We start from the raw sequence: 27,489 nt of genomic DNA on the forward strand, positions 1-27,489 counted from the left end.
TGTGTTTGTGTTTTCCCTGACTTAAAGATAATTCAGTAGTATTTGAATAGTGCATAACCTGTTAATTACGCCGATGTTTCTGCTTTAATGTGCATGAAGTTTCCAGAACGGAGCGTTTCAAACCGAGCTGTGGAGCGTCCCAGGGCTGCTCCCGACTGGCCTGTAGGTTTTAGGGCTTTTTCTGTTTCATTCTAAGGGTAGTTTTTTCCAAATGTAACGAAGCACGTCTCATTGTTATGCAACAAACTTACCACAAAGTCACTTTTAGTGTTGGTCCCACCATTTTTTTTAATGCAGTATATTCACCTGTAAATAGTTTTTGTGTAAAATTTGACAGAAAAGTATATTTACTACACTGTAAATACATGTGACAATATATTGTATTATTTTGCTTTTTTGTAAAGCAGTTAGTTGCTGTATATGTATAACATACAAATTTGATTATTCTAGTGTTAGTAACGGTTAACTACTACTACTCCTTCCTGCTGTTGTGTTACGTCATTTACAGAAAGCTGTGTACTATAAACTTACACTGTGTATGATATCTCACTATTTCCATTTGGGCCTCGACTTTGAAAACGTTTCCTTGATCTACAATCCTGTTCATAGTGTAAGCAAGCGTGCGCCAGGCGGCGAGAGCCCCGCCGCCGCGGCCGCGGTCGGTGCTGTAGGTAAAATGGTAGGAACCGGGTTCGGATAATTGTTGTTCGCCCCCTTTCCCCTCATGTATGTACTTGCCCTTTTTTTTTGAAGTAAAATGTAAATTGAACCTGCTCCCCGTTGTCTGGCGGTCATTGGCTGTGCGGGGGGGCGCGGGGAGCGCTGGGACGCGGGCGGTTCGGGCGCCGCTCCTGGACACCCCTGTGGGACGGCATCGGTGTGAATCCTCTGCGTCTCGGAACAGTCGGTTCTTGGGCTGACTGCTGCTACGTTCAACAAGCTCTGAAATGAAAATAATCCCAGGGTTGTGTGGGTGGAGAGCACAGAAGAACATCTCCCGTGACGTGACTTGTTCAAACAAGTACAGGTTTGTTTTTGAAAGCAGTAATGAAAAAGGTCTGACGACTGCATCTTTGGGGATATTCAAACGATAGTGCTATAAATAGTGATGAGTAACTATTTGTTGAAGAAAATCCCTCTGAACTACTAAATCGGGGTTGGTTGGTTTGTTTTCTCGTGCTGTCCCTCAGAAGCACCGGCAACGTCCACTGCGCTGCCTCCCGCCCCGGCCGGCGCACCGGAGAGCGAGGCCTGCGCAGGGCACAGGGTGCTCAACAAGAACTGGTCGGCCAGATCTCCGCGGCGTGTGAAGTCCCGGGTAAAGCAAACGGCCAGGACCAGAACAGGGACAGGCCTGGCTGGGCAGGAGTTTTCCAAGCTCAGCTTATCAACTCTACTTATGCTCAAGGTCTAAGATGCCGGGCGGGGGGCAGCTGGTGCCTCTGTCTCACCTGCGCTGGGCTCTGCTCCCTCTGCCCTTACCTGCTTTCTAGGGAGCTCCTCTCGCTGGCCGTGCTCCCCAGCTCCTTGCAGCACCAGCCATGGCTTTTTCCCACTTTTCCTGGTGATTCTCTTTCCCTTTACCGCCACCCCGGCCCCTCCTGGGCTCACTGCCCGCCAGCCCGACGCTTCCGAGCGGCCTGGAAGGCACTTAGTGCAGCATCAGGCAGGTACAGGAGGATCTCAGCTCTCGCCGTGCTTGCACACGCAAAGAAGGTACAATGAAAAGTTGTGCGTGGTGCGGAGAGACCAGCTGTCTGTGAACAGGCACGACTGAACATGGGCCGGGGGCGGCGCGCAACAGCAGCACGGAGCCAAAGCACAGGCTGGTTCAGAGCAACGCGATGTACAGAGGCTCCACGGCCCCACGACACAAACACCAGCGAGGCCACTGGGTGGCTGAGGCAGCACGACAAAGCACGGCAAGGAACTGCATTTGCCCAAAACACTTTGGATCTGAGCACCCATGCAGCAGGGATCAAAGAGCAAAGGCTGCCTCTGCGCTGCTGTGGGTTACTCACGTGGAGAGATGCTCACAGGAACGGGAGCGGAGGCCACCGCCAGCTCCGTGTGCTCTGTCCTCCGGCGCTGCGCTGGATCTTGTTCTCCAGGGCTGTTCTCCCCTGCTCTCCCTCCAGCCGGGCCCAGGCCCAGCCCTGTTTTCACTCTGGTCTCACGCAGTTCCTGAAAGAGGGAAGAGTCACAGCTACTCCCTCCCTCAGCGGCAATGCCAGTGACACCGCGCCGCGGCAGCCCCAGCTCTGCCTGCTCGGGACAGGAGGGCTCGGCTGTGGCGCCGGCAGCACCGCCGCGGTCAGCACCACACCGCGGTCAGCACCACACCGCGGTCAGCACGCTGTGGCCAGCACACCACGGTCAGCACGCCGTGGCCAGCACGCCGTGGCCAGCACGCCGTGCAGCCCTGGCTGCCGGCAAAGGCAGCAGCAGCGAGCAGCTATGGACGGATGGAACCGGCCGGCGCTGAGCGCACCAACCTGCTGCGGCACCGGGAGGACCGGATCAAACGCCCTGCAAAGCAATTCAGCCAGTGCATCTTGTTGGCCTTTAATCTTCCAGTTGTTTGAGATGTTAATGGATGTACCTGTAATTTACAACAAAGAAGAAGAAATTGGCCTCAAGGATGCTGACATGCCTTACCTGTTATTTCTTATTTTCGGTAATGCTTTCACTTTGTGTGGTGCCAGCTTTTCTTGCCAGGAACATTTGTTTGCTTTTTAAATCATCGCGAAAACTGAACTGCTCTGAACAAAAAGACTGAGGTAAATTGGGAACTTTTCACAGGAAAATACTGACACGAATTAGTCATTTAGGAAGGACAGTCCTGCTCAGACATGATCTGTGATCTAAGTTACTCATTTACACTCTCTCATGTATGAACTGCTTGCTGCATACCTGTGTAAATAAACAACTAAGCAGGTTTAACTCAGCCAGCCTGGTTAGTTAGGCCAATGAACCTCCCCGCTGTCGTGCTGTTGAGGTGTTTACACAGATTTCCTGCAGCACCACGGAGCACAGAACACACCGATTACAGCCAGGCAAGCTCGGGGGATCAGAAAACCCCTGCAGAACAGAGACTTGGTTACTGGAAAAGGAAGGAGGCTAATGTGGGAGTAACCGATGACTTCTAGGTGACAGGGAAGATCAGGATTTCACGGGTACACTCTGCTGTTCTGCTGCTGCAGCTACGCAGTCATCTTGCCCAAACATCCATTTCGCACCCTGCTCGGCGCTGGCAGACAGCGGCTCCGCTCCTGCAGTGCTGCAGCGGCCAGCCCATACGTTTGCTGTATTTTGTCATCTGCTAAGCATTTGCCTAAAACTTCGTGTGAAGCGCAGATTGCTGACTTGTTTGCACAGAGACAAGCCAGAGCGTGGGCTCCAGGGCCGGGGCCGATGGTCCCGGCAAGGAACGGGGCCGAGCTGTGCCGGTGCTGTCTGCAGCCCTTAGGAACCGCGACGGGCAAGAGGCGCCAAGAGCCGCCCCGGGCGCCCGGCAGAGGTGGATCGGCCGCCCCAGGCCGGGGCCCCCGGGGCTGCCCACGAGCGGAAACTGTCGCCGCAGCTCCCGGGCTGCGGGCAGCGGCTGTGGCCGGGCCGGGCGCGGGGCCATCCGCCCGGGACGCGGGCGCACAGAGCCGGGCGTGCCTGCGCCTGGGCGGCACCGCTCCTCTCGCCTCCCGCAGAGCGCGGACCCCTCCGCGCCGAATCCCCGCGAGCGCCGAGCGAGAGGAGCGAGAGAGGCGGGAGACCCGGCGCCGCGCCCGAGGACCCCGCGGGGAACCCGCACCGCGCCCGCACCGAGCGCGCTCCGCTCCCGCGGCAGTGCGCGTGCGCAGAGCGTGCGGGGCGCGGCCTCGCGGCGCTCTCGCGAGAGGGGCGTGGCGGGGGGCGTGGCGGCGCGTGGCTGCATGTCCCAGCCGGGCGGCCCGGCCGGGCTGCACGTGGGCTCGGCGCGGGGGCGGCGGCACCGGGGGCACCGGGGACACCGGGGCCGGGCTGGGCTCCGGACCGGCCGGGAGTTCCGCAGGTACCGCCGCGGGGGGTCGGCCGGGCCCTCGGGGAGCGCTGGGTCCGCTGCCCCGGGCTGTCAGCCGGCCAGCGACCCGCGGGGCTGCCGCTCCCGGGAGCGGGGCGGGGGGTGCCGTGCCGTGCCGGTGTCCTCCGGGAGCGCTGCCGCTCGTTAGGCCGCAGCGGGAGCGGCCCCGCACGGCCCGGCCGCGCACAAGGTCAGCGGCGCCGCGCTCGGGCCCGGCCCGGCCCGGAGGTCACCCCGGCGGGGCCGCGCTGGGGTCATGGGGCTCGGGCTCCCGGGGCTCCGGCGGCTCTGCCCGGGCTGACCGGCGGCCCCGAGCGCGGGGGCCGGGCCGGGGAGCGGAGCGGGGCCGGGGGCCTGGAGGTTCGCTCGGAGAAACAAGCGGCAGTTCTGTCTTTGCTGTTCGATGTGTTTACTGCGCGCTGCCCGCTCGGCAGCGGCGGGGCCGGGGCGCGCGCTCAGGAGCGGGGCCGCCGCGCGGGCCCCGGGATCGCGCGAGTCGCTGCTAAACGTGAGTCATTCCCGCCGCGAACCGCGCTGGAGCTGCTTGGCAATGAGAGGCGGGGATGGCCTGAGTGCTGCAGACTTGCTGGTAAAGATTAAGGGTGTCTTGTGCTGTCTCTTGTATGTCTGGTATGGCAAGCTTGCTTGTTTTATGCTAATAGTTGATAAAAACTGTTATTAGTAAACTTTTCATATATGGCAGTGACTTCTATTTGTTTGCAAGCCAGTGTGGAGTACAGTCAGGAGCAAAGGAATTGCATTATTGCTGCTGAGGAATGGAAGAATCCTTGCTGTGTGGCTTTTTTTTCCCCCTCTTTTCTTTTTTCTTCTTTCCCTTCCTTGAAACAGGTGACATCTAAGTTACTCCTATTCTAGAACTGGGCAATTTGATCTGTGTCTGGCTGAGCTCTTTATTGCAGCCTGGTAAGTTATACGGTGAAGCAGGGAACACAGAATGAATAGGCATCTCAGGGAAGGCATACTTTCCATGAGAATTATCTGTCATAGTAAGAAATGGCAACGAAAGCTGCATTTGACCATAGTCTGTCTGTTAAGGAGAAGTGAGGAGCTGCAGAATGGCAGTAATTGTGACTTGCTGTGTTTGCAGGGCCACGTGCTGCCTTGTGGCTGTGCTAGCACCTGGGAGTGTTATCTGAGCCTCTGTGGACTTTGTCTCAGGTGAAAGGAAATGGCTGTTGCTGTGGAAAGTAGTAGCAGGAGATGGTAACTTTACTTTTCTCCTGTTTGCTTTGCGCCTGTGAATGACCCACTGAGCTCCAGCCGCGCCGTGCGCGGTGCGGCCCGGGCAGGACGCGTGGTGCCAGCTTCGGTGCGTCTGGGGAGCACGGGGACCGGAGCAGTCCCAGAGCCCTGGGAGCAGCCGAGCTGAGCTCGCTCCTCCGCCCGGCTCACGGCCTGGCCCACTTCGAGCTGCTTAACCTCCTCATTTGTTAATGAGCTCCCTGTGCAAAGGGTGAGATTGCTGTGCAGGCATCCCCGAGCTCCTGTACCTGTCATCGTGTCATCTCCGTGTACCTGGGAGTCTGGAAGGGGTAGTACAGCCTTACTGCACGTATCTTGGTGGCAAGGTTGAGTTTTTTGACTGATTCACTTGTTTGTCTGTGCTGCCCAGTGCACTGAAGGAAATGACAACCTTTTAGTAGGGGTTTAGGTGGATCTCAGTGGTTGTAGCAATACCCCGTACAAGGGGGTACAGGCTGTTTGCTCTCAGACATGCAGTGGGTGGTTTTGTTGGGGTGGAGGGTCTGCATGGATGGTGCTGCAGGGGCCCGGTTGTTGTGTGTTCTGGTAACCGCTGCTTGCTTAGGTGAGGTCTCCCGGTCACACGAGTTTACACACCCATTCTAGAAACCAGATTTCTTCTTGGAGATACCTGGAGATGCTTTGAGATACTAATACTGGGGATCATCAACTGCCTGGAAAGCCGTGGCTGTAACCCAGACACTCCAGAGTGCCCGAAACTGGGCACCGGGAATTCCCCTTGGCACGCAGGGTGTGGGATGGAGGTACCCGCAGTTCAGACCCACCGCGGTACGTGGGGTCCCGCTTCCCGCAGCTCCCCTTGCGAGTTCGGTGTGACAGAGTGTGAGGGATGCAGCCGGAGCTATTCAGAGCCGGCTTTGCTAGGCTGAGACTTGTGTTCATTTTGAACACCTTGCAGCCTGACTTTGGGGTGTTTGAGCAAGGATGCTTCTGCTGTAGTGGAATTATCTGAAGAGCATGATGCTCTAACAGCAACAGACTCCACTTGGCCATGGTTCTCATCTTTCGTGTGAGCTTAACTGATGTAAAAAACCCCATTTAAGGTATTTCTAGTGTCCAGGGAGTCTGTAATAAGATCAGGGCTGGTATCCTAGGGGCCCTTAGCAACATCTAGAAGTAATTAAAGAACATTAATTAAAACATTAATTACTTTCAGTTGTTTGGTGTTTCAGATCTAATGACTAGCCTTTTTAAAATTCTGATTTTTAACTGCAGTGCTCCTGTGGAACTCTTAATGCAAATGCCTGTTGCATTTCATGAAGCGATGATTAACTTCGGGCAGTCACTTTCAGATACTTGGAAGAAGCCCTTTTATTCCGCAGGTGCTTAATATTTCCTGGAAATTCGGGCTGTTGAGTTTGCCTCTCGTGGGAATTGCTGCAGGTGCCGTGTTTGTGTGTCACTCGCTGCTTTTGCACATGATCTGTCTTCAGCTGTTTTACTGGGGTTTTATTGTCCCCTACATGGATTCTCTTTAACTTTGCTGCTCCTGCATTTTGTACCCTGGCTGGAAGCTGAGTCTGGATTTCTGGCCCTGTACATTACTATTAGCAGAGCTTAATGTTTCATAAAAGATGATTTTAAATCATTCTTCAGCAAACAAATCACTGCTTGCAGGCCTGAAGAAGTCCTGATTGCCTTTGACCTCTGCTGCCACCTGGCAATGAGGATGAGAAAATTGCCATGTGCCGTAGCTGGTTTGGACTCCCCGTGTATAAATAGCAGCAGTTCCTGGCACAAGCTCATGATCTGCATGTGCTGCTTGTGTCGGGGCATTAGCTTCGCATGGGGAGAAACCGTGAGCTGAAAACTCCAAGTCTCTGGAACAAGGGTTGCAGTATGTAGCCCCAAAAATCTGAGGGCTGTGACTGTAGTTTCCCCATCCTAAAAGAGGAGCCTCTTTTGTTATGAGCTTGGGCTTGTTTTCTGTTTCTTGTTGATATGCAGGGTTAGGGAGAATTCCTTGGTGCTCAGGCACACGGGAGAGACATCTGCACATCTCTGCCCTCGGACATTCAAGCTGGATGGAGTGGAATGTGCTGTTTGCCTCGCAAGGAGAGGGGGCTCTCGACTCTTGGGTTGAAGTGCCTGTTTTCTGTTCCTTGTGCTTCCTCCAACTTGCTGTGACTGTAGGAAGGTCACGTAGTCGGTGTCTTGGCTTTATTTGTTAGAGGAGGACGGCTGAGGCTGGGAGAGGAGCCCGCCCGCGGCCGCCGGGGAGGGCTCTGTGCGAGCAGCCGCGGCAGCGCCGGGGCGAGGGCTGGTCGGCGCTGCTGAAACGCGGATCAAAGCGGAGCGTGGCCCTCTGATCAGGTCTCAAGCTCGTTGTGTGACTTCTCATAGCAAGCTTGCTAATGCACCGGGTTATCTTCCTGCTCGGTCAGTCTGAGTGGCTCTTAGTGAAACCTTTGCTGTTCCTTCCTGCTGTAGATGAATACAAAGTGCCTTTTTTCACAAATGTTTGATATTCTTCCTCTCTGTGTAGTTCTCTGGCTTATTCTCAGCAAGCCAAGCCTGGGGCACAAGGCTTCCAACTGAACCCCAGCGCTTCTTGCCTGGCTGTTGAAGCCTAGTCCAGCGTTTGTTTTGAGAAGCTGGTTATCAGGTCTGGTGTGTGCACAGCAAACCTCCCGGGAGCCCGTGCTGCTCTCCTGTTTGCTCTCGGGGCTGCCTCTGCTCGCTGTCCTCCAGCCTATCAGTGTGTTGTGATGTAAACCCCACCATTCTGTCTCCTTGAAAGTTCGAGTCTGTTTTTTGTCCTGTGTGTGAAGAATATTGGAAGCTTTGGTTAGTTTAGTCTCTGCTCCTGGGTGTTGTGCGTGCCTGTTTTGTGTAAATTGATAAAGACGCCAAGCATTTGACTTAGCTGGTTGCTTCTGGATTTTAATTTAGAAGCCGCACCTGTAGCGGACACTACACTGCTGCCCACAGCAGGGGCGGCGTTAGCCTCATCGCTGTAGAAGCAAATGCGAAATGCCATGGATCGCTTTGCCTGTACCGTGGAGGACTGATTCTCTTCAGTCTTGTATGAAAAGTGTTTATAAAAGAGTTGAATCTGGGCTGGTAGGTGTGACAAGGAGGAAAGCAGCTGTTCAGAGAGAGCGGCTGCTGCCTCAGCCGGCCGGCTGTGCCGTGTTCCCGCTCAGGGCCGCCCAAGCGGGTTAGTCCGAGTCACGGACCTTTCTCTGCAGTTTAAAACCAGGTGATAACAAGGGCCGTGTGGCCCCTGGCCCGTGATAAACCCTTGGCCAGCGTGGAGAAGCGAAGCGTTTGGTCTGGCTCTGCTTCTGGAGCCGACTCCAAAACTGGCAAACAAACAAAACCACCAAAAAAAACCCCAACACAAACAAACAAACCACCTCCACCACATTAGATTTTAAGGAATGGCCAAGATAAAGGTGGTGTAGGTGAAGTCGTGCAGGAGCGATTTCTGAAGTTTGCCCTGTATCTGACACAGCTTTGTGGAAGAGCGGTGAGAAAGGGCTCTGACCTGCCTCTATAACTCAGGATTCCCAGGGAGACACCAGCCTGGCCGGGGAAACTATAAATAATGAAATGATTGGAGCAGTAAGGTAATAGGATATAAAGTGCAGTAAGGACCTTGATAATCTGATAGGGTTAATGTTAATTAAAGAGGGTAACCTGTGGCTCAGTGCATGGCAGGAGGGATCAGCGGAGGACCTTGGCTAGTCCAGGAGGCGGTGCGGGTGGTCGGTGTTTGCACAGATGTGAGCTGCTTGGTGATTTCCAAAACATCTGGTTCGTTTGGGTTGGTTAGTTTGTTTTTAAACCAGAAACACCTACACCTTGGCTGGGCTGGTACTGCTGCTGTAAACCTCTGCTTTTGAGTGTGTAAATAGAACCTGTTCAGGGTCGTGCTTTGGCCGGGGAGTGATGCTGTGGAGCTGGGGAGCGGTGCTGGGCCGCTGTCTGGCTCCTGAGTGGGAGGAAATACCCAGAAACAGCCACTGCAAAGTGCAACATTAATAAAGCCTGGGCCACCAGTGTAGCCACTTCGGCTGCAAAGGGGAGGTGGGCTGTTGTAGGGACATCGCTGAAGCTGCTTGCACCAAGAGCAGTTTTTGTCATAGAGATTAGACAGCCTGGCGTTGGTGGTGTTTCTTGTTCCAGAGCCCTAGTTTAGCTCTACAACCAGCTTCTCAGCCTTTTACTTACATCATAATTTATCCCTCTGCAAATGGGACTGTTGGTTCTTAAATATTTTTAGTTTGTGGAGTGGTGTCAGTAGTTTTCGTTCCCAGGGGAGACTTGGGCTCTGTAGCCCCTGTTAGCTGGGCTGTGCAAAGGTGGCATTGCTGAGGGGTGTCTCTTGTCGTTCAGCACCGGTGCAGATGCAAAATTGCTGCATAACGTTTGACTTTATTTAAGTACAGAGAAACTTACCTGTTCACTTCTTTTTAAAGTCCACCCAGTTTGTGTGGCGCTTGCCTGTCTTCCACCTGCCTCTGGGCGTTGGTGGCTCCTGAGTCACGTTTCTGAGCTCTCGCCTCTGGGCGATGCTGGTTTTGATGGTTTCACACCGGCCTGGCCCGGGAGAAGAGCTGGGACAGGCTGCCGAGCCCCGGGATCGGCACCCCGGCGCTCAGGAGCGTGTGGTGCAGGGCTGGCCGCGGTGCCAGCACGGCCGCGGTGACCTCGGCGCTCCCTGCGCAGCGGGTGTCACTAACCTGTGCAGGGGAAATCACCTCTGTGGGCTTCAGCTGGAACCACGTTCCAGAGAGGCTTTTGAACTGGGCTGGGGAGCAGCAGATGGTCCCTCATTGGGGACTGTCTGCCTCCTTTATGTTTTTGTGATAATGCAGTGCCACGTGCAGTTCAGCTTTCTATGAAAACACGCCTGATGCCAAGGGTAGGTCAAGTCAGCCTTTCTGTGACTGTTTCTGTGCAGCGAGTTCTCTTATTTTAATCTTAATGGTAGAGCCTCCAGTTCTTTAGGTTTTCGTCAACTCCTGTTCTTATGCCTCCTGTAAGGCAGAGCATGTGCTACTGGTTATTTTTAGCATGGAAAATGTTAAGAGCCCACGTGGTCCTGTTTAGCTTTACCCGTGCCAGCCTTGTCCGGTTCTCTTTCACCCAGATAGTATTTATTTCCCGAGTGCTGTATCGCTAACTATAGGGTTCGCAGGGAGGCGTCTGGCCTTGCTGTTGAAGCTGCATTTGCAGTTTAGCTTCCAGCATGTTTGCTCCGTGATCCCTTAGTGCAGCCTTTAATTCCAGCCCTGCTCTCCGCTGCTCTGGGCTCCGGCAGTGGGGCTGGGCTGCGGGCTGGATGCGTCCCCGCTGAGCACGGGGCTCGGTCCCTCGGCCGTTGTCCCTGTCTCTCTGCTTGTAGAGGCTTGAAGCAGCTTGTTCCGGAGCAGACCTGCCCTGGAAACCCGGACGGGTGTTTGCTGAACTCTCCTCTCCAACCCCGAGAATGAATTATTTGCCTTCTCTTGGAACCTCGTGCTGCAAACATTTCTAACCTTATAAGGACGAGTACACTGAAGGGTTGTTTGTCCTGGCTGCAGAAACAACGTGGTTTAAAACTGCTCTGGGACCCTAATGCAAACAAGTGCAATAGTTTGACTGTCCTTGTTTTTTTGTTTGTTTGGTGTTTTTTGTTTTTTTTTTTTTTAAGGTAGGCAAGTGTGTGTGTGTGTGTGTGTTTGTATTCATTCTTGTCCTCATGTCCCTGATCTTTACCAGGAGTTTTCCATAAATCAAGTCAGGACACGGCTTTGGAGAGCTGACCGGCCCCTGCTCTCCCCTTGGCATCTCGATCCCATCCTGACCTCCTGCGGGGGTTATTTAGTGAGTTGGAAGAGTCTGGCGTCCTCGCTGCGGCTCTCGGGCCGTGCCTTGCTGTGAGGTGTGACATTTAGACGGGATTCCTGTCGTGCCAGCGCCGTGGAAGTGGCCGGTGACACATACGGTGTGGGCTGGGCTCTGGTTCTGGTGCGCTCTGCGGGGCCCCCTGTGCCAAGAAACGGCACCGGGGTGTCCGGGTCTTCACGCCGGTTCTGGCTTTTGCAAACGGATCCGAAGCCCCTGAGCTGCTGGAGTCCCCGCTGGCTCCTCCCGCGGCGGTCGCGCCGGCTCCCTCCGCTCTGGCCGCGTTTAGCGCCGTGCGATTTGACAAGGTGCCATTTTCTGTCCTGCTGCTGGCAGGAGAATCCCAGGCTTTCTCCCCCCATGCGTTTAAATGATCCCGTGGTCCCCACGGTCCTGAACTGGCTGTCCAATTGGCAATGGAGAGAGGGTTTTGTTGCTCTTAAATGTGTTGGAAAATGCGTGTGGGCTTTGGGAGCAATCCTGTGGAGGAAAAGAGAGAAATGTCTGCTGCACCTCCCAGCCGTTCGGCTGAGCAGGTTGGAAATCGGCTGTCTTCTAACCATCGCATAAAAAGCGATGTTGTGAGCAGCATATCAAAATCAGGCCCCCGAAGTCTTCCCCCCGTGTTTGTGTAAGGAGGCGTTTGGTGGTGTTGGCCGTCGCCAGCCCAGTGCTTTGGGACGTCTGCTGGCACCCTGTGCAGAGCCGCTGCCTTCGTCCCTCTCTGCTGGTGGAAGGATGTGGAATTCCCATTGAACGCAAACGCGCAGCTCTTGCCAAAACTAGTCAAATTAAAACCACGACATTAAGTAAACTTCACAAGGAGCAGTCGGCTAATCCATGAGTCCCCACTGGTCTAAATATCACAGAAGGGTCTTTATCTTAAATGATATTAATCTTTAAAATGACTCTTAGAATGGCTTTGTGTGCCAGGCTCCGGGAAGGCCTGTCCCTCTGTGGGGCATCGTGCTCCCGTCTGCCTGCGCTGCAGAGCTGTGTGGGGCTATTGTTTGCACGGTTGGTGCAACTTGATAGGAAATTGGATAATAATAGGGCTGTCTGACTCAGGAGAGCTTGCTGGGAATGGATGTGTGTGAGCCACTCTAATTTGAGTTTGTGGTACGCCTGTGAGGCCGCTTGTAGGGCGGTTCAGCATTAATTAGCACAACTTCAGCGGCCGGCAGATGAGCACTTGCAGTGGCTCACAATGTGCCATTGTGCTGTGGAACATAAATGTGAACCTTTTGTCTTAGGAGGGTACAGACTTCACCCTTTCCATTTACAAAGTTCCAAACATCCAGATTATTGCATAGTTTGTTTTTAATTCCAAATCTCAGCTGTTGCCGTTAACCGAAAGCTCGTGCTCTGCAGTGAGCTCGGCTGCTTGGCTGCGTAAAGCCAGCTGGAAGTAACTCGGAGTTAAAGATATCAGACGTGAACGTCCAGTGGACGTAGACTCAAGTTTCCCATGCCGATCAACTGAAATACCTCATTTGCGATATGCTGGAGGTGTTCCTGGGTTTCTCAAATCCTGTCTGCAGCTGACCTTTGATTTGAGATTGAGCAATGAATTGTCTGCTCCCTGGTTTTGCCATTCATTTATTTACTTGCCTCAATCATTAGGGCTCTGTAAACGGGAAGCGAGGCCGGTGTGCAGCTGGTTGGAGGTGGGAAACCCAGAGTGAATGATAAGTTATCGGAGGCTTGGATGCTCGGTGTGAGCCTGGGGGAGGCGTGTTGTGTCCCCCAGCTAGAATGTAATCGACTCGTGACAATCAAGGCCCCGAAGGAGAGTTGTGTTTGGAAGCCGTGGTCGGAACACTTGTTCTGATAACAAAAGGGTTTTCCGGTTGAGACAGACTAAGCACAGTTGACAGACTGACTCGATTGTCTTCTCTTGTCTAAGAAATATTGTGCCTCTCAAGAGGAACTAGATAATGCTCTTTTCCAGAGGGTGGTTCCCATTTTTAGGACTTCGCTATCTCATGAAAACAATCTTTATTTTTGTTGCTTGTTGGCAAAAGCATTAAGGCCTGTTTGGAGAAAGGTCTGTGGTGTGCAAGCCGTGTCAGACACACAGTGGTTTGCTTTCGTTCCTGCTCAGCGAAAACATCAGCTGCTTTGGTCTGTGCACGTTGTGCTCCAGCTGTGGAATGGCCTGGAGGCAGGGGCGGTTCGGCCCCGTGAGGCCCGGGGCTGCAGGAGCGCAGTGGTGTGCGGGCAGGGCCGGGTAACATGCTTTCCAGAGTAAGAGACAGTTCAGCTCTGGACAGAGGAACAGCAGCTGTCAATGGAGTTGATCGAGGTGTAGGACAAACCTCAGAGCTGCGTTCCTAAGTAGTACTGTCTCTATCCAGGCTGTTCTTCTAGACAAATATGCTGTTATAAAAGTGTTATAGCCTATTTCCCATCTTCACCGTTGCAAAATCTTTTAGAGGCATTTCTGGTTATGAGGAAACACTTGCTTTGTCAGGCTGTAGTGGCTCTTTGTTTAGGAATTCTTGCGCTGTGTCCATACAAGCGGAGTAGTGGTGTGGTGCTGTTTGGCTCCTACTGCACCGCGCAGTTCTGTGCCCGGGGATGAGAACGTTTGCAAACCTTCAGCCAGCTGTATCTGTTCTAGAGAGGGGTGTGTTGGCAGCTCGTGAACCTCTTGGGAATGCGATGCCGCCTGTGAAGCGGGGAGCTGGGGGACCCGCGGTGTCAGGTCTGCGTTGGCATGCTCGCGGTACGGCTGCGTGTGAGCCCAGCCCGTCCGGAGCAGTGCTGGGTGCTGTCCTGCGGGCGGTACCCACCTGCCAACGGGAGGCGGGAGAAAGAAGGTGAAATTGTTTGAAGTGTAAAGGTGAGGCAAGGTGAAGTTAATGAGTATGGTGGTGAGGAGTGCCCAGGTATCCCCGGCGTTAGGTAAAGATCTTGTTCTGTGGTCTGCTGGTAGAGCAGAGATGTGAATTTAGAGAGCAGCTGGAAAACAAGCCTGTTCACGCTGATAGAAACACCTCAAGGCATTCATGAAACTTTAGCCTTCCTCTTACCTTCCCTGTGGCTATTTTAACATGGCTTCTGTTTCTCTTTCTAGATACAGTTGCTGAGGCTCTGTAAGATGGCTTTACGGTTCCGCAGTGTCATCCCATATGCCATACCTGGACTGCTGGCGCTTCTTGGCTACTGGTGGATCTATTCCCGACGAAAAAAGCATGCGAGCTATCACAATAAACAAGCAATAGTGATCGGAGAAGAGCAGCAGGAAGAAGTGCCAGTGAAAGATTCATCGCCCAACACAGAAGCGTGTGTTCCTCGAAGACGGCCTCTCTCCTCGGAAGAGGAATGCCCAGAGAATCAAACCTCAGCCTCCCTGCTGTCAGCGGGGTCGATGACGCCCTCTCTTCTGTGTCAAGCTCACGAGAGGCTAGATCTCCCACGGGACCTTCTAGACCCGTCCGTAACGATGCTTCAGCCCAGCGCCCTTGAAGACGACAGTGAAAAACTAGAAACGATAGGATCTCAAGATGAAAGCGGTGTCCCTGCTTGTGTTTCTGTCCCTCTAATCTCTACGTGTCGCGGCAGCGCTGCAGTGAGCCTTAGGCCTGACTCAGGCTCCAGCGCAAACCAAGATCAGTGGCCATCAACATCAGTGGCGCTGACGCAAAAGTCTTTGGGAATCGCGGAGGAGATCAGCAAAGCAGAGCAGTCAGATGATTCTTCGTTTAAGCCTCCTAAGGAAAGCCAGGTGCCAGAAGTGGTGCCGTCGGATACTGGCTCTGTGACAGCCCTTTGCTTGGGGCCGGAGAAGGAAGCCAATACCTCACAAGCCTTTCTGAGTAATGAAGTTGTATCAAGTCACAAGGATTCTGCAGTGAGCGTGTTACCGGCTCGCTTGGAGCCTGCCTGCCTGGAGCGGTCCAGGGAAGAAGAGCTGTCTGAGGCAGTTGCCAGGACTGTACCTGTGTGTCAGGAGGAAGGCACACAGCCAAAAGGAGATGGGTTGGAAAGAGAGAAGATTGGAAGAGTGAGTTTGGACAAGGAAGAAGTTGAGAAAATTGAGCAAGTAGCAATACAAATCATTTCCAAGGTCATTTTGGCAGCAACTGAGGAAGTGCTGTCTGGTGCTGCAGGTGATGTGTCCGCTCGGATCTGCCAAGCCGCTGCCGGCCGGGTTGAGAGACCTTTGGGGATGGCAAGTGCTGTGTCCTCTGATCAGATGCCTGTGGAGAAAGCTATGGGAGCAGATGAGAACGTTGCTGCGGTACTGACATCCACCCAGAGGGAGGAACAGGATCGGAGTGTGACAGGCTCCAGCCGTTTAACACACGGCTGTTTGTCCAGCCCTGTTCAGGGAGACACAAAAGACCATCAGATGAAGAGCAGCGTGTGCAGCGAGGCTGTGCTGTCTGGTGCTGCAGGGGATGCGTCTGCCCGGACCTGCCAAGCTGCTGCCAGCCGAGTCCAGGGAGCTCTGGAGACAGCAAGTGCTGTCTCCTCTGGTCGGGTCCTTGCTGAGGCAGCTGCGGGAATGGCTGTGAACGTCGCCGCAAGGAGCGATGCTGCGGTACTGACATCTCTGCAGATGGAGGAACGGGCTGGGAGTGTCACAGGTTCCAACTGCTGTTTATCTGACTGTGTTCAGGGATGCACAGGAGGCCGCTGGATGAAGAGCAGCGTGTGCAGTGAGGATGTGCTGGCTGGTGCTGCAGGTGATGTGTCCGCTCGGACCTGCCAAGCCGCTGCCAGCCGAGCCGAGGGAGCTCTGGAGAAAGGAAGTGCTGTGTCCTCTGGTCAGGTGCTTGCGGAGCAAGCTATGGGAGCAGCTGAGAACGTTGCTGCGGTACTGACATCCACCCAGAGGGAGGAACAGGATCGGAGTGTGACAGGTTCCGGCTGTTTAACACATGGCTGTTTGTCTGGACCTGTTCAGGGAGACACAACAGACTGTCAGGTGAAGAACAGCGTGTGCAGCGAGTCCCAAGCAGTCGACAGGACTGTGGAGAACCACGGAGGGTCACTGGGAAAGTCACCTTTGGTTATGGAGGACTCTGGGTACAGCACGCACACATCTGACAGTGGGACAGGTGTGGAGGACCCGTTGCAGAACACAATGCTGTTTGCTGCATCAGGCCAGCATTTGGACTCACTGAGCGCATCTGCTGAGCAGAGCTCAGTACCAAGTGAAAATCCTCCTCTGAAGCTACCTGAGGACAACACAGTGCCATACAGCAATGGGATACTGAACGAGGATGGGCCAGACCTGGCTCACGAGTGCAGCAGAGCAGCAGGGATGGATGGAGATCACTCGGGAGGTAAGGGATTTAAGAATCCTCCTACAAACGCATGGTGAACAAGTGGTTTTTGTGCTGTAACCCTTCTGCTTCAGAACATGTTCACGTAAATCCTCTTCATGTTTGACTTCCCCAGTAGATGAATATTTAGCCCTTGCATGCAGGTGGGCATGTTTGCTCTCAGAATTTGCATCCCCATAGGATGCAGCGGTAGCTGGGTGATCTTCAGGGTGTACTGCAGAGGGGTGACCAGGCTGATCCCCTTACAGCACAAAGCTGATTGTCTAAAGCTCAGCTTGTGCTTGAGCAGCCGGGTGCAGTGGCTGGTGTAGGCCGGGCTGGTTGAGACCTGCTAAAACCCAGCACCAATGCCTTCTGCTTCAGTTCAGGCCCCGCGAGTAAGGCCTGGGTTCTGATCTGTGTTTACGGGCTGCTGCTGAAAGAAGCCGCAAGGCAGGTTTCTGAGGTGCTGCTGGGTGAACCAGGGAAGAGCTCTGATGGATTGTGATAGAATCAGTTGGTTGCAAGACCAATTACTCTGAAGCCTTTTTGCTTGGAAGGATATGGGCATGCCAAGGAATCCCAACAGGGAGCAGTGTTCATGGAGTTCCACCAGCTGTCTCTGCGTGGCCTTTGCCTTCTGGATCCTGGATGGCGTGTGCCTGGCAGAGCACGGAGCCGTCTGAGCAAACCTTGACCCGGTGGCCTTGGGATGGGTGTTAAGATCCTTCATGGGACCCTGTGGTGCCAACAGCCCTCACTGACACAATGTCTTTTGTAATTGCTACAAAGTAGTTGGAACGCTGATTGTTGCAAGACATGGGGATTGAGTTTACCAACAATAAGGATTAAACCCACAAAACATTTTCACTTGTGAGAGTAACCGTAGGAGGAAAACGTTTTTGCCTTGTTGTGAATGCTGGTGTGACGAGAAGGTACAGGAGTATGTTGTGGAGCCGGGGGACGACAAGGGCTGAGAGCTCTTTGAGACGGGGCATGGCGGGGGATGCGGCGGTGAAGCCGGTCGCGTGGCTGTGTTGGAGAAGCGGTGCCGCGCTGGCCTGCGCGCGCGGGCTGGGTGGAACGCTCCCCTTGCCGGGGCGGCCCGGAGCAGGCGGCTGCGCTGCTGGGCTTCCCAGGCACCCGGCCTGTCTTACTGGTGCAGACGTGGCACTGCGAAGCAGCTTTTGGGTGTGTTTTTTCTCATTGGTCTTGCACTGGGTGATCTGAATACTTGCAAGCAAGGATTTTCATGCTTCTGCTTGTGAATTTGGAGGAAGAATGAACCTTGTGTTACGTTGACTGTACCTGGGGTCTGACCAGGAGGAAGCTGTTTGAGTTTGTCCCCTTCTTGAGTAGAAATGTTCCTGGTATCAGCTTTGGGAGCAAAACATGGCTCAGCTCTGGCACCTTGTTTCCTCAGGCGTCTGGCAGGTTTGGTCAAGAGGCAATCAATCGGTGCCCTGCCCCAGCCAGTGGTGCTGATGTTGGCATCGCTCTCGCTCAGCCGGGAGCCTGGACTTGCAGTGTCCTGTCCCTGCTGCAGTGTGAGATGTCCCTGCGCTTGGAGGACTCCAGCGGAACTGGGGCCCCTTCTGTTGCGTTCCCAGAGACGTGCGGGTTCTTCTTCAGGAGTAAAAGGAAACCTGCGGTAGGCTGCGTGTGCGGGGCTTTGCCCTTTCTGAAATACTGGAGAACCCGGTACAGGAATATCCCGACTGAATGCATAGGAAGAGCTCAATATAACTTCGCTATGAAGTGATGTGTTTTCATGGCCTTGTGTCTGGTAGCTGGGTTGTCTGAATGCTGACACGTGTGTATGTCTTGTAGGTTCGGATGTGAATGACACGGATTTTGTGGACAGTGGCTGTGCCATGAGGAAGACGGTGACTCGCCAGAACTCTAAGCTCAGAGGAGAATCCAGCAAGTCTGACTACGTTATCTGGGAAATAGAGGTCCCGAAGGTAACTGGCCGCTGGCTGCTCGCGCCTCCTGCCGCCCTCTGGTTCCTCCAGCCCGGTGCTGGCTCGGTGCTGGCTCGGTGCCGTCCCAGGGAGGCGAACAGCGAATGAAAGGGGATTTGAGCGTTTTGCTCCCGTTAGGACGCACAGGAGTGATGAGCCGGTACACAGCTGTGAACAACAGGCATGTCAGGGCTACACCCGGGGCAGCGGTGCTTGTTGGACTCATTGTTCCCCATCTTCCAGCCCAATCTGTTAGTCTGATGCTTTGAAAGCCTTCAGAAGGCTTTGAGGGTACGCGGTTAATAAGAGTAGGTGATTATTTTTCTTTCCCCTACCTATGAGGGTTATGTTTCACCAGAGCTGTTCTGTGATGCTGCTGTGTCTCTGTCTTTATAGTGAGCTTGCTTTTGGGTTCAGACCAGCTGAACTCTGTGCTGATCCAGCATTGCCTCGTATTTGTCCTGCCTGGCCTTGTGCTACAGGAGCTGGGGATGTGGGTGTTTGATCTACTTTTCCTGACTGTTGTTTCTTGTCCCTTTCCTAAAGGAATTAGTTGGCCGCTTGATTGGCAAACAAGGCAGATACATGACCTTCTTAAGGCAAGCGTCTGGTGCCAAAATTTATGTCTCAACACTACCTTACTTCCGTGACTCCCAAGTCTGTCACATCGAAGGTAAGTGGAGTTTATTTATTCGTGGTCTAATATGTAGCTTGGGAGCCTTAATTAGATGGGCAAGGAATTTAAACAGATTTAGTGGCTTTGTGAGTCTAGTGCTTTACAAAACTTCTCCGCTCAAGGCCGTTACAGTAGACGTGTACACCAAGCCGCCTGTGTCTTGGCGTGGGAACCCTCTGCTCCAGCGGTCAGAATGCATTTGAACATCCGCTGCTGGAGTTTAACCCACACCTTTTGCAGGTCAGCTCAGGCTTGAAGGAGAACCCATGGGCTGTGTGTCAGCAAACGCAGTCTTGACTCTGAAGGGTGTTAGATTAATTGTGGCTGAAAAATGTCTGCCAGTGAATTGGGTTGATACTGGAGGCTAAAGCTGCTGAAACTGGGGCCTTGACAGTCTGAGTGGCTCATGTTGGTCCAATAACAGGTTACATGCCTGATCTATTAAAACTTAAATCGTTGATGTAGCACAGAAGGCTTCTGGTAGCTCTGTTCCTTCATGCGGTGGGGGTGAGGACGTCCTCAGCATACCTGTGCTACCGGATTTCTGTATTTCTTGCGGGATTTCTGTCTTCTAGGCTCCTCGCAACAAGTAGAAAAAGTACTGAGCCTGATTGGCAAGAAGTTCAAAGAGCTGTGTCTCACCAACATCTACGCTATACCCCCACCAACGCCGCTGACGCTGCATTCCCTCCTGATGACCGCCTGGGTGAGTGCCACACGCTGGCGATGCCGCCGGTGGTCGCTGCCGTCGCAGTGCGCTGTGTCCGTGCGGCTGCTTCACTTTAATAGACACTGAAACAGAAAAGGCATTAAGCGCCTCAGCTTTTTCCTCACCTGTCGCCGTGTTTCCCCTGCATCCAGTTGAGGATGGAGAACACTGCTGGTGCTCCCGACCCCTTGACCGGCCGTCCCGAGGCCCTGAGGTCTCTCTTGGTCGCCCTGGGACTGTAGCAGTGTTTCACCAGACTGGTTAGTCTCACAGTTGCACATCTCACCCGTAGGCATTTGCCTACAGACTAAATGTTTGCCAGAGGAAAAAGTGCTTCAGTCTTGAGCTGAGTTGATTATCTGTTCCCTCTGCTTAAGGGCCGCTTGCTATGAGGTCAAAATACCACATTGATCCGTTACCATTATTGGTATTGTCCCTAAATCCTGAAGCGTGTCTTCTCAAAATGTTCCACTTCCTGTGGCCTTTGATTACACTTAAAGGAGGTTATTGTGTCGGTGTTCCCAGAAGAGTTTTCAGGCTCGTTTTGCTGGATGGATACTTGAAAACTTTTCTCTGTTTACATCAGGCAACTAGAATCTATGAAGTACCTGTGCACATAACTGTCTGTGTAGATATGAAGACAAGCTTGATTCTGGAGAAGTGAGCTCATGCTAGGAAATTAAAGGTATTTTAGGTGTATTCTGAGCACAGGAATGCTGAGAAGCTGCCCAACACAAGGGCTCTCTAGCAACCAGGGCAAGTTACTTTGAAAATGAGGCCTCTGACAAATCTTGGACAATCCCTGTGAAGATTACCTCGACGTTTAAAACCCTGTGGGCAGGGAATCCTTGCGAGTTGTGCTGTAGCGATAGTGCAGCGTGACTTGACCTGCACCGTTCTGACTGTGCTCCCTGATCTCTCTGGGGTAAATGGGTCTTACAGCTGCTCTGAGCTGATAGTCTGGGCACAAGATGGGCCCCACCCCAGCTCCGATTTCCAGCTTGGAGTAACAGCGAGTAGCTCTCTGCTCCTGATCCAAACCAGCCTTTGGAAGTGAAATCGCAGCGTGCCGGGGCTTTCCCAGCCAGGGCTGAGAGTGTCAGGAGGTGCTGCTGGAACAGGGAGTTGTTGCGAATGGAGCTCGTGTTGCAATGAACGCTAATGGGAATTTCTTTCCTCGCATGGCAGCTGTTCCTCCCAGATGGAGTCACCGTAGAGGTGGTCGTGGCAAACCAGGTTGATGCGGGGCACATGTTCCTGCAGCAGCACACACACCCCACGTTCCATGTCCTGCGTAGCCTGGACCAGCAGATGTACGCCTGCTATTCTCAGCCTGAAATTCCAACCCTGCCGACTCCAGTAGAAGGCAAGTCGCTTGGTTGCCCACAAACCTTCCAGGGTCATGCAAAAGCCAAACGCCCCCAAGTTGGGCCCGGTCTGCTGGGGGTGTGGGTGCTGGTGAAAGAAGATGGAAGTAGCAGAAGAAATGCTGTTGGTTCTCAGTAGATAACTGTGCAGCACCTCTAATGCCTGAAATCCATTTATACTGAGGCTTTCTCCACTGTGCTCTTGTTTTGCAGTTGGTATTATCTGTGCGGCGCCAGGCCTGGACGGGGCATGGCTGCGGGCTCAAGTGATCAGCTACTTCGAAGAGACCGGTGAAGTAGAGCTCAGATACGTGGACTATGGAGGATACGACAAAGTGAAGGTCGACACACTCAGACAAATCAGGTCTCTAGCTGCTCCTCCATGGCCTGAGGCCGTGTCTGGCTTGAATCTTCATCACAGGCAGCTGTGTTGTTTGAATTGCTTATGGGTTTTACCGCAGCTGAGGCGGGAAATGGTGGGCAGGTTTGTTGGGGCGGCGGGTGCGGGTTCCTTGCGAGCACAAGCAGCTCTCCTAAGGCTTTTTTGAAGGGGAGAGGAAACTGCGATTTCTGCTGCTTCTGTGTGGAGCTGAGCAATGGGATACCGTCAGGAGGCCCCAAAGTGTAGCTCCTGGGTGAGCTGGGAGTCAGATTCAGATTCTCTGCACCGGCCCCCTGGCTGGGAGAGCCGTGTTGGGTAAGGATTCACTTACACAAGCCCATTAAATACTTGATAGTGCCCCAGAGGTGGGAGAAAAGCAGTGCAGCCTCCAGTGTGGAGGTGGCTTTTCTTGGAGCCAAATCCAGCTTGGCATACTAATCACTGCTTAAATTGCTGCGAGAATAGTATATTTTTTTAATCTAATCAATTTTAAACCGAATTCCTGTTAGAGCAGTTGATTAATCAATGTCACCTTTAAGAATACAGGAGTAACTAAAGCCATGTTCTTGTTCTGATTGATTCTCTTCTCTTTCAGGTCTGATTTTTTATCACTGCCTTTCCAAGGAGCAGAAGTTTTACTCGACAATGTGGTGCCGCTTCCAGGTAACGGAGCTCTGGAGCCGTGCAGCCGGCGCCGCTCCCGCGGCATCGACGGGTGCCAGCCGTGTTCGGGCAGCGGTTGTGTCCAAACAGCTCTGCTATTGCAAGCGCAGCCTCTGCTGTGCCTGGAGCAAGGATTGGAACAGCTGTATTTGATTCTTCTAAATGTGCTGGCATGGCATAACCTGTCAGACTCCAGGGGAAAGATGATAAATGTCTGGGCTTTTTCCTGCGTGGAGGAGAGAATGAATTACTTGCCTAAACAGCCACTTGGCAGGACTGGCAGGGTATAGGGGAAGTAGCTGTAACTAATCTGCCTCCTGTTGTAGAGTAGTTGTAAATGCAAACTCAGTTTTTAATCTACTAGATAAATATCTGGCATTTTCATACTAAAGTGATGGATGTGTATAGTTCTGTGTTCAAAAGACTGCCCCCCAAGCACTGGGAAAGTGTCACTCAAAGCAGAAAGCATTTCTCAGCAGTGGCTTTTTCTTTTCCGATAGTGTCAGAGCTGCAGGCTGTGTTGGTGCGGGGGTGGGAGGGCAGCCGCAGGACGCGGGGTGGGTGTCCCCGCCGGGGTGGGTGGCCGCAGGACGCGGGGCGGGTGTCCCCGCCGGGGTGGGGGGGTGGCTGCAGGACACGGGGCGGGTGTCCCCGCCGGGGTGGGTGGCCGCAGGACGCGCTGGCTCTGTTGTGGATGGATGGTCAGGTCTAATCTGCTTCTAGCAGAAGTTCTGCTTGTTCCTTGAGGTAATGGACCTCCTGTGGTGTTTGTGGGGTTGTAAGGAGTTCACTTGCTGCTGGAGATGGTCTCAGGGTGGAGAGCACAATGGAGAAACCTGATTTTGCAGCAATTTGGTAGGAAATAAGCAGCTTTCCCCCATACTGAAAGCACTTACGTCTACAGTGCAGATTGTATTGCCAGGGACACAGAGGTTTCGTGCTGCGGGGGAGCGGAGTTGGCAGCAGTCCCCGGGGACGCCGGGCAGGCCGGGAGGTCTGAGCGGGTCGGTGCAGCCTGGGGTGCAAGTGCTTTTGAGTTCCGATTGACAGCACTGCGCTCTGTGCAGGGTCAGTGCCGTCCTGAGCGCCCTGAGCTTAGTTTAAAGATCAAAATAGTAATGACAGTTCCAAGGTGCTGCACAAGTATGCTCTTGTCTTTAAAGCCTCCTAATTCATCAGCCCCTTGTGTTCACATTGACTTAGCTAGTGGCTTTAGGAAGCACTTCATCCTGCAGCAGCACAGCAGGTGAGACACGTTGTGATCTCCAGCTTAATGGCCTGGGTTCAGCAAATGCCTGCAGCAGTGGTAGGTGAGGATTCTCTGGCCTGACTTGTGCAGGAGGTTGGACAAGATTAGTTCAATAGTTCCTTCTGCCCTTTGAAGCCTCTGAGTATCTGATTTGTTTTCTCCTGCTCTTTCCTTTCCCAAGACGAGGATCACTTTTCACCCGAAGCTGACGCCGCTGTTAGGGAGATGACCAGAGGCGCAGTCCTGGTGGCGCAGGTACGCGAGAGCTGTCTGCAAAAGCCTTGCCGCCCATTTAAATGCTGCCCTTGTCCTCTCTGCATGCCGTGTGTGTTAAAACCAAAGGCAGAGCCTTTAAGCCTGCCTGCTGGGCAGGGTTCTCCTTGGGAAATCCTGGTGCTGAGAACCTCCTTGTGTAGCATCAGGGCTGGGAAGGGCTGATTCCCTCTTCCCAAGTGCTTCTCGTAAGGGCTGTAGCTGTCCGTGTGTGTTAAGTGGGATGAGTGGGAAGCTGATGGCGTGTGTGCTCACCTCACACCTTGTTTGGTTTAACGTTGTGCTCAAATGCATCGTTAATCTTGCAAGGGTGTGGATCTGAGGGACTGGGGCAAACCTGCCCGCGGTGCCCCGGCTGCCTGCTGGCAGAGCTGCGCTTCCCTCCCTGCACGTGGGGTGAAGTGCTGGGCACCGGCTGTGCAGCGAAGGACGTCACCTCGCGCCTCCGTGACTCGGGCCAGAATCACTGCCCATGTTTTTCTGTGTTTGCAGGTCACGAATTATGACAGTGCAACAGGGCTGCCGCTGATTCAGCTGTGGAACTTGACGGGAGATGAGGTGTGTATGTTGATATACCTATTTTTTCAAAGCTGTTAGAGTTATGATTATGTGGGCTTTTCATTGTTGATTAGGAACTTGCTGATGTTTCTTGCTGGTGGTTTCACCTTTCTCCTTTCTCACCTCTCTAGATGGTGTCAGTAAACAGAACTCTGGTGGAAAGAGGGTTTGCTCAGTGGCTTGACTACTAGCGATGTCCCAGATGCCTTGACAACTCTTTCTGCAGAGAAAAGAGAAGAAATGTTGTTTTGCACTGTTACGATTTGGTTTGGCAACCTCTCCAAGACCCTTTTACCCTGCATATGAGTTCCTGGTCGCCTGAACCTCCTTCTGCGCAGCTGTTACCGTTCCCGGGACACGACCCCATCGCGGTGAACGGCGGGTGTTCAAAGCCATAATGACAGATACTGCAGCTTTAAAGCAAAAAATCCTTCCTGGCCTCTGCTCGGAAGTTGAATGAGAAACGCCTGAAAACCTCGGGGCTTCCTTGAACCTGGAGAATGCCCCGAAATGTGAACAGTGGTCACGTTTTTGTTCAGGATGTGCAATGCCCCACGAACTTAGCGTCTGCCTTTCCTAAACGATACAACGGTTGTCCTTTTTTAACAGGCTCTGTGTATGAAATTAATGAATGTTATTAAGGAATTTAATGTTCAGTTATGGATTTTTCTATATTGTGCCACTAACCTGCACAAACAGCATCCATCCTGTCTTCCTGAGGCGGGAGGCAGGCAGGTTGCGCTCGTTGCGCTTGTGGCCGGTGTCTCGCTGCGGTTCGGGGTTTAGGAGGAAAGCTGCTCTGTGCACACGCTTGAAGTGCAGGATGTGTTACCACTACAATTTTTGCTCTGAAATGTCATGTATTTAAAGAAAAGAACTGATTGCCAAGCCCAATTGTAGTTTATATTTTTCTAGCTGTGCAAGTCTGTAAATATATATTAAAAAAAATATTGTAATATTTTGTACAAGAAAAAACACTGGAAACAAAGGGAACTTTACAGAAACTTTTTCACACCCTAATGTCCTGCGTAGGTAGAAGCGGTTTGGAGTGCGTTAGGGTAGCTGCCATGAGCACTGGGATGCTGGGAGTGTTTCGGCTCTGCTGTGCGCGGAGCGGCGTTCCTGCGGGTCGCCCTCTGCTCTTGTGGTCACTGCGTTCTCTGCTGTGTTGCTGTACAGATTTGTTTAAAAAAAAAAAGAAAAGAAAGTGACAACTTGGCATTCATATTGCAGTGGTGTTCTCTCCATTTTTTTTGCTCCTTTTTAGATTTGTCACATATTTAAAATTTTGCTCAAGTAATTTAAGCTGACTTAATACTCTTGAACATATGCCCTCTAATGTATATCATTTTAGATATGTATTGAGCTGGGACTTGTTGCTGGCAGAGAAGACGGCTGCCAGGACAGTGGTGCTGTGCTCGGTCCTGGGAGGGTTTGCTGGTGGATGATGTGGGTGTCCCCACATCCCCGAGCTGACATGTCAGTGTGTCACCCCTTTGGATAGTTGCCTACAAAAGCATTTGGTCCAACCCCTTCTGATACGGTTTGGTTATTTCCTTTTTCTGAGTTCTCTCTTGTTCGGTGCTCATGATTTAACGTTCATGTTTGCAGTAACATCCAATGAAAACTAAATTGGGTAACTCAGTTAAATCTATAAAACATATCCTCTTGGAATGTTTCTTTCCATTTCAATTAAAGCTCTAATTTTAAGCTGTCTTAATCAAAGTGTGCTGCCTAAGCCTTCATTTCTGGACCTCTTGCGCTGCAGGGCTGGGAAGGGACGAGCTCCTGGGGCTCCTTTCACTTCCAGCTGAAAACTGGGGTTATATTTATGATTAATTACTTATTAGAAAGCTTTAGTCTGAGCGCTGGTACTGGAGGATGTTGAAACTGTTAGATGTTTGTGGAATTGGTTTACTCTGGTCTCAGGATGTCCCTTTTATCACGCTCTTGTGTTGAAAACTGAAACTTGGGAGTTTGCTTTTATTGTGTGGGCTATAAAATTTCCTCTAATGTGTTGACGGGTTTCTTGTTCAGGCCAAGCGCTGCGACCATGTGGGTCGGTGTCGCCGGGACGGTGCTGGAGCACCTGGAGAAGCTGTGCAGTGTTCGGTGTTCACACGCCCTGTGTGGGCTGCGCTGAACAGAGGGTTCAGCTCCGCGTTCCGCCGCTGTGGTCTGTGGATGCGCACACATGCGGTTCAGGGTGCCAGGTACCGGCCTTCCCCATCTCGAGGATCCAAACCCATGCCTTGGGTTCCTTGCACAATACACACACAACCAGTAGACACCCTGGGCTACAACTCAGTGCTGCTTAGGCAAGTGCTGGGTGAGCGTGGCCTGTCTGAACCCCTCTCCACCTCACACCGGTGCTCTTCTGGCTTACCTTCTACAGGCTCTTTTTCCTGTGAAGCTGGTGCTGGAGTCTTTGTGAGCAGCTGGCCCGGAGCTGCTGTCACTGCAGGATGTGGGAGCAGGGTGGCTGCGGTCCAGGAGCCTTGCTTGCCAATGTTGAAGCAGAAGAGGTAGAATGTAGTTCAGACCATCCCCAGGGGCTGCAGATGCTGCACTTTGAGGGTCTGAAAGCAAATGGATCTCCCTCTGTCTACTCCCATATCCCAGAGATCTCCCAAGGTACAGCGTGTGGCCAGCACATCCAAACACGTGTTAGTTGGGAAATGGTGGGTGTTTTTCTTTAGGAGTTTAGCCCTGGACTACTTAGTCTGTGTGCAGGGGGATGAATGCGTTTGTGACGGAGTTCAACTCCTGCTGTTGGTGGTTCCCCAGTTTGTGGTCATGTCCACACTGGGATCTGCAGCAGCTGGGGTGGGGTTGGGGGGCGCACCCCTCATCACACCAGCCACGGCCCCGCAACGCCTGCGCAATTCTTGGCTGCAAACCTGGCTTGAGCACACGTGTGCCTGTGCTAAGCTGTCCCACGGGCTTAGTTTGACTGGAGCCATTCAAAGGGGCTTTTCCCTTTTGAAAAGTGGTAATTTTATTACGGGCCAAATGAATGAGGTCTCTGGAGACGCCTCATTTACCACTTCCTCTGGGAGAGCTTCCCGCCTGCCACGAGGCGCGATCCGGCCTTCCCTGCGCAGGAAGCACGGACCTCCCTCCCAGACATCCTGCCGGGGTGGGCGGGGGGGGGGATGCTCCCAGCCCCAGGGTGAGGATGGGGGGGGATGCTCCC

General features: G+C 53.0%; 1 protein-coding gene and 1 long non-coding RNA gene across 2 annotated transcripts; one reads left to right on the forward strand and one right to left on the reverse strand.

Moving 5' to 3' along the window:
- Positions 1–721: 721 nt before the first annotated feature.
- LOC110359368 (uncharacterized) lies at positions 722–3,132 on the reverse strand. Its single transcript, XR_010467313.1, has 4 exons — positions 2,914–3,132; positions 2,496–2,602; positions 2,022–2,184; positions 722–942 (listed from the first exon to the last, which is right to left on the reverse strand). It is a non-coding gene; the product is annotated as an uncharacterized LOC110359368 (long non-coding RNA).
- A 782-nt stretch (positions 3,133–3,914) lies between these two features.
- AKAP1 (A-kinase anchoring protein 1) lies at positions 3,915–26,018 on the forward strand. The gene is made up of 11 exons (XM_065036655.1): positions 3,915–4,048; positions 14,256–16,473; positions 18,283–18,416; positions 18,963–19,089; positions 19,668–19,798; positions 20,990–21,167; positions 21,382–21,532; positions 22,146–22,213; positions 23,644–23,717; positions 24,228–24,293; positions 24,425–26,018. The coding sequence occupies exons 2-11, from the start codon at positions 14,280–14,282 to the stop codon at positions 24,482–24,484; spliced, it is 3,183 nt and encodes a 1,060-aa protein (XP_064892727.1). The 5' UTR covers positions 3,915–4,048; positions 14,256–14,279; the 3' UTR covers positions 24,485–26,018.
- The last annotated feature ends 1,471 nt before the right edge of the window (positions 26,019–27,489 follow it).

The sequence above is a fragment of the Columba livia genome, chromosome 20 (assembly GCF_036013475.1).
Source record: "Columba livia isolate bColLiv1 breed racing homer chromosome 20, bColLiv1.pat.W.v2, whole genome shotgun sequence".
Lineage (NCBI taxonomy): Eukaryota > Metazoa > Chordata > Aves > Columbiformes > Columbidae > Columba > Columba livia.

Coding starts and splice junctions, on each gene's coding strand:
- AKAP1 (XM_065036655.1), top strand. CDS start 14,280: ATGGCTTTACGGTTCCGCAGTGTCATCCCATATGCCATACCTGGACTG. Junction 16,474..18,282: donor GGATGGAGATCACTCGGGAG/GTAAGGGATTTA, acceptor TATGTCTTGTAG/GTTCGGATGTGAATGACACG. Junction 24,294..24,424: donor GGAACTTGACGGGAGATGAG/GTGTGTATGTTG, acceptor TCACCTCTCTAG/ATGGTGTCAGTAAACAGAAC.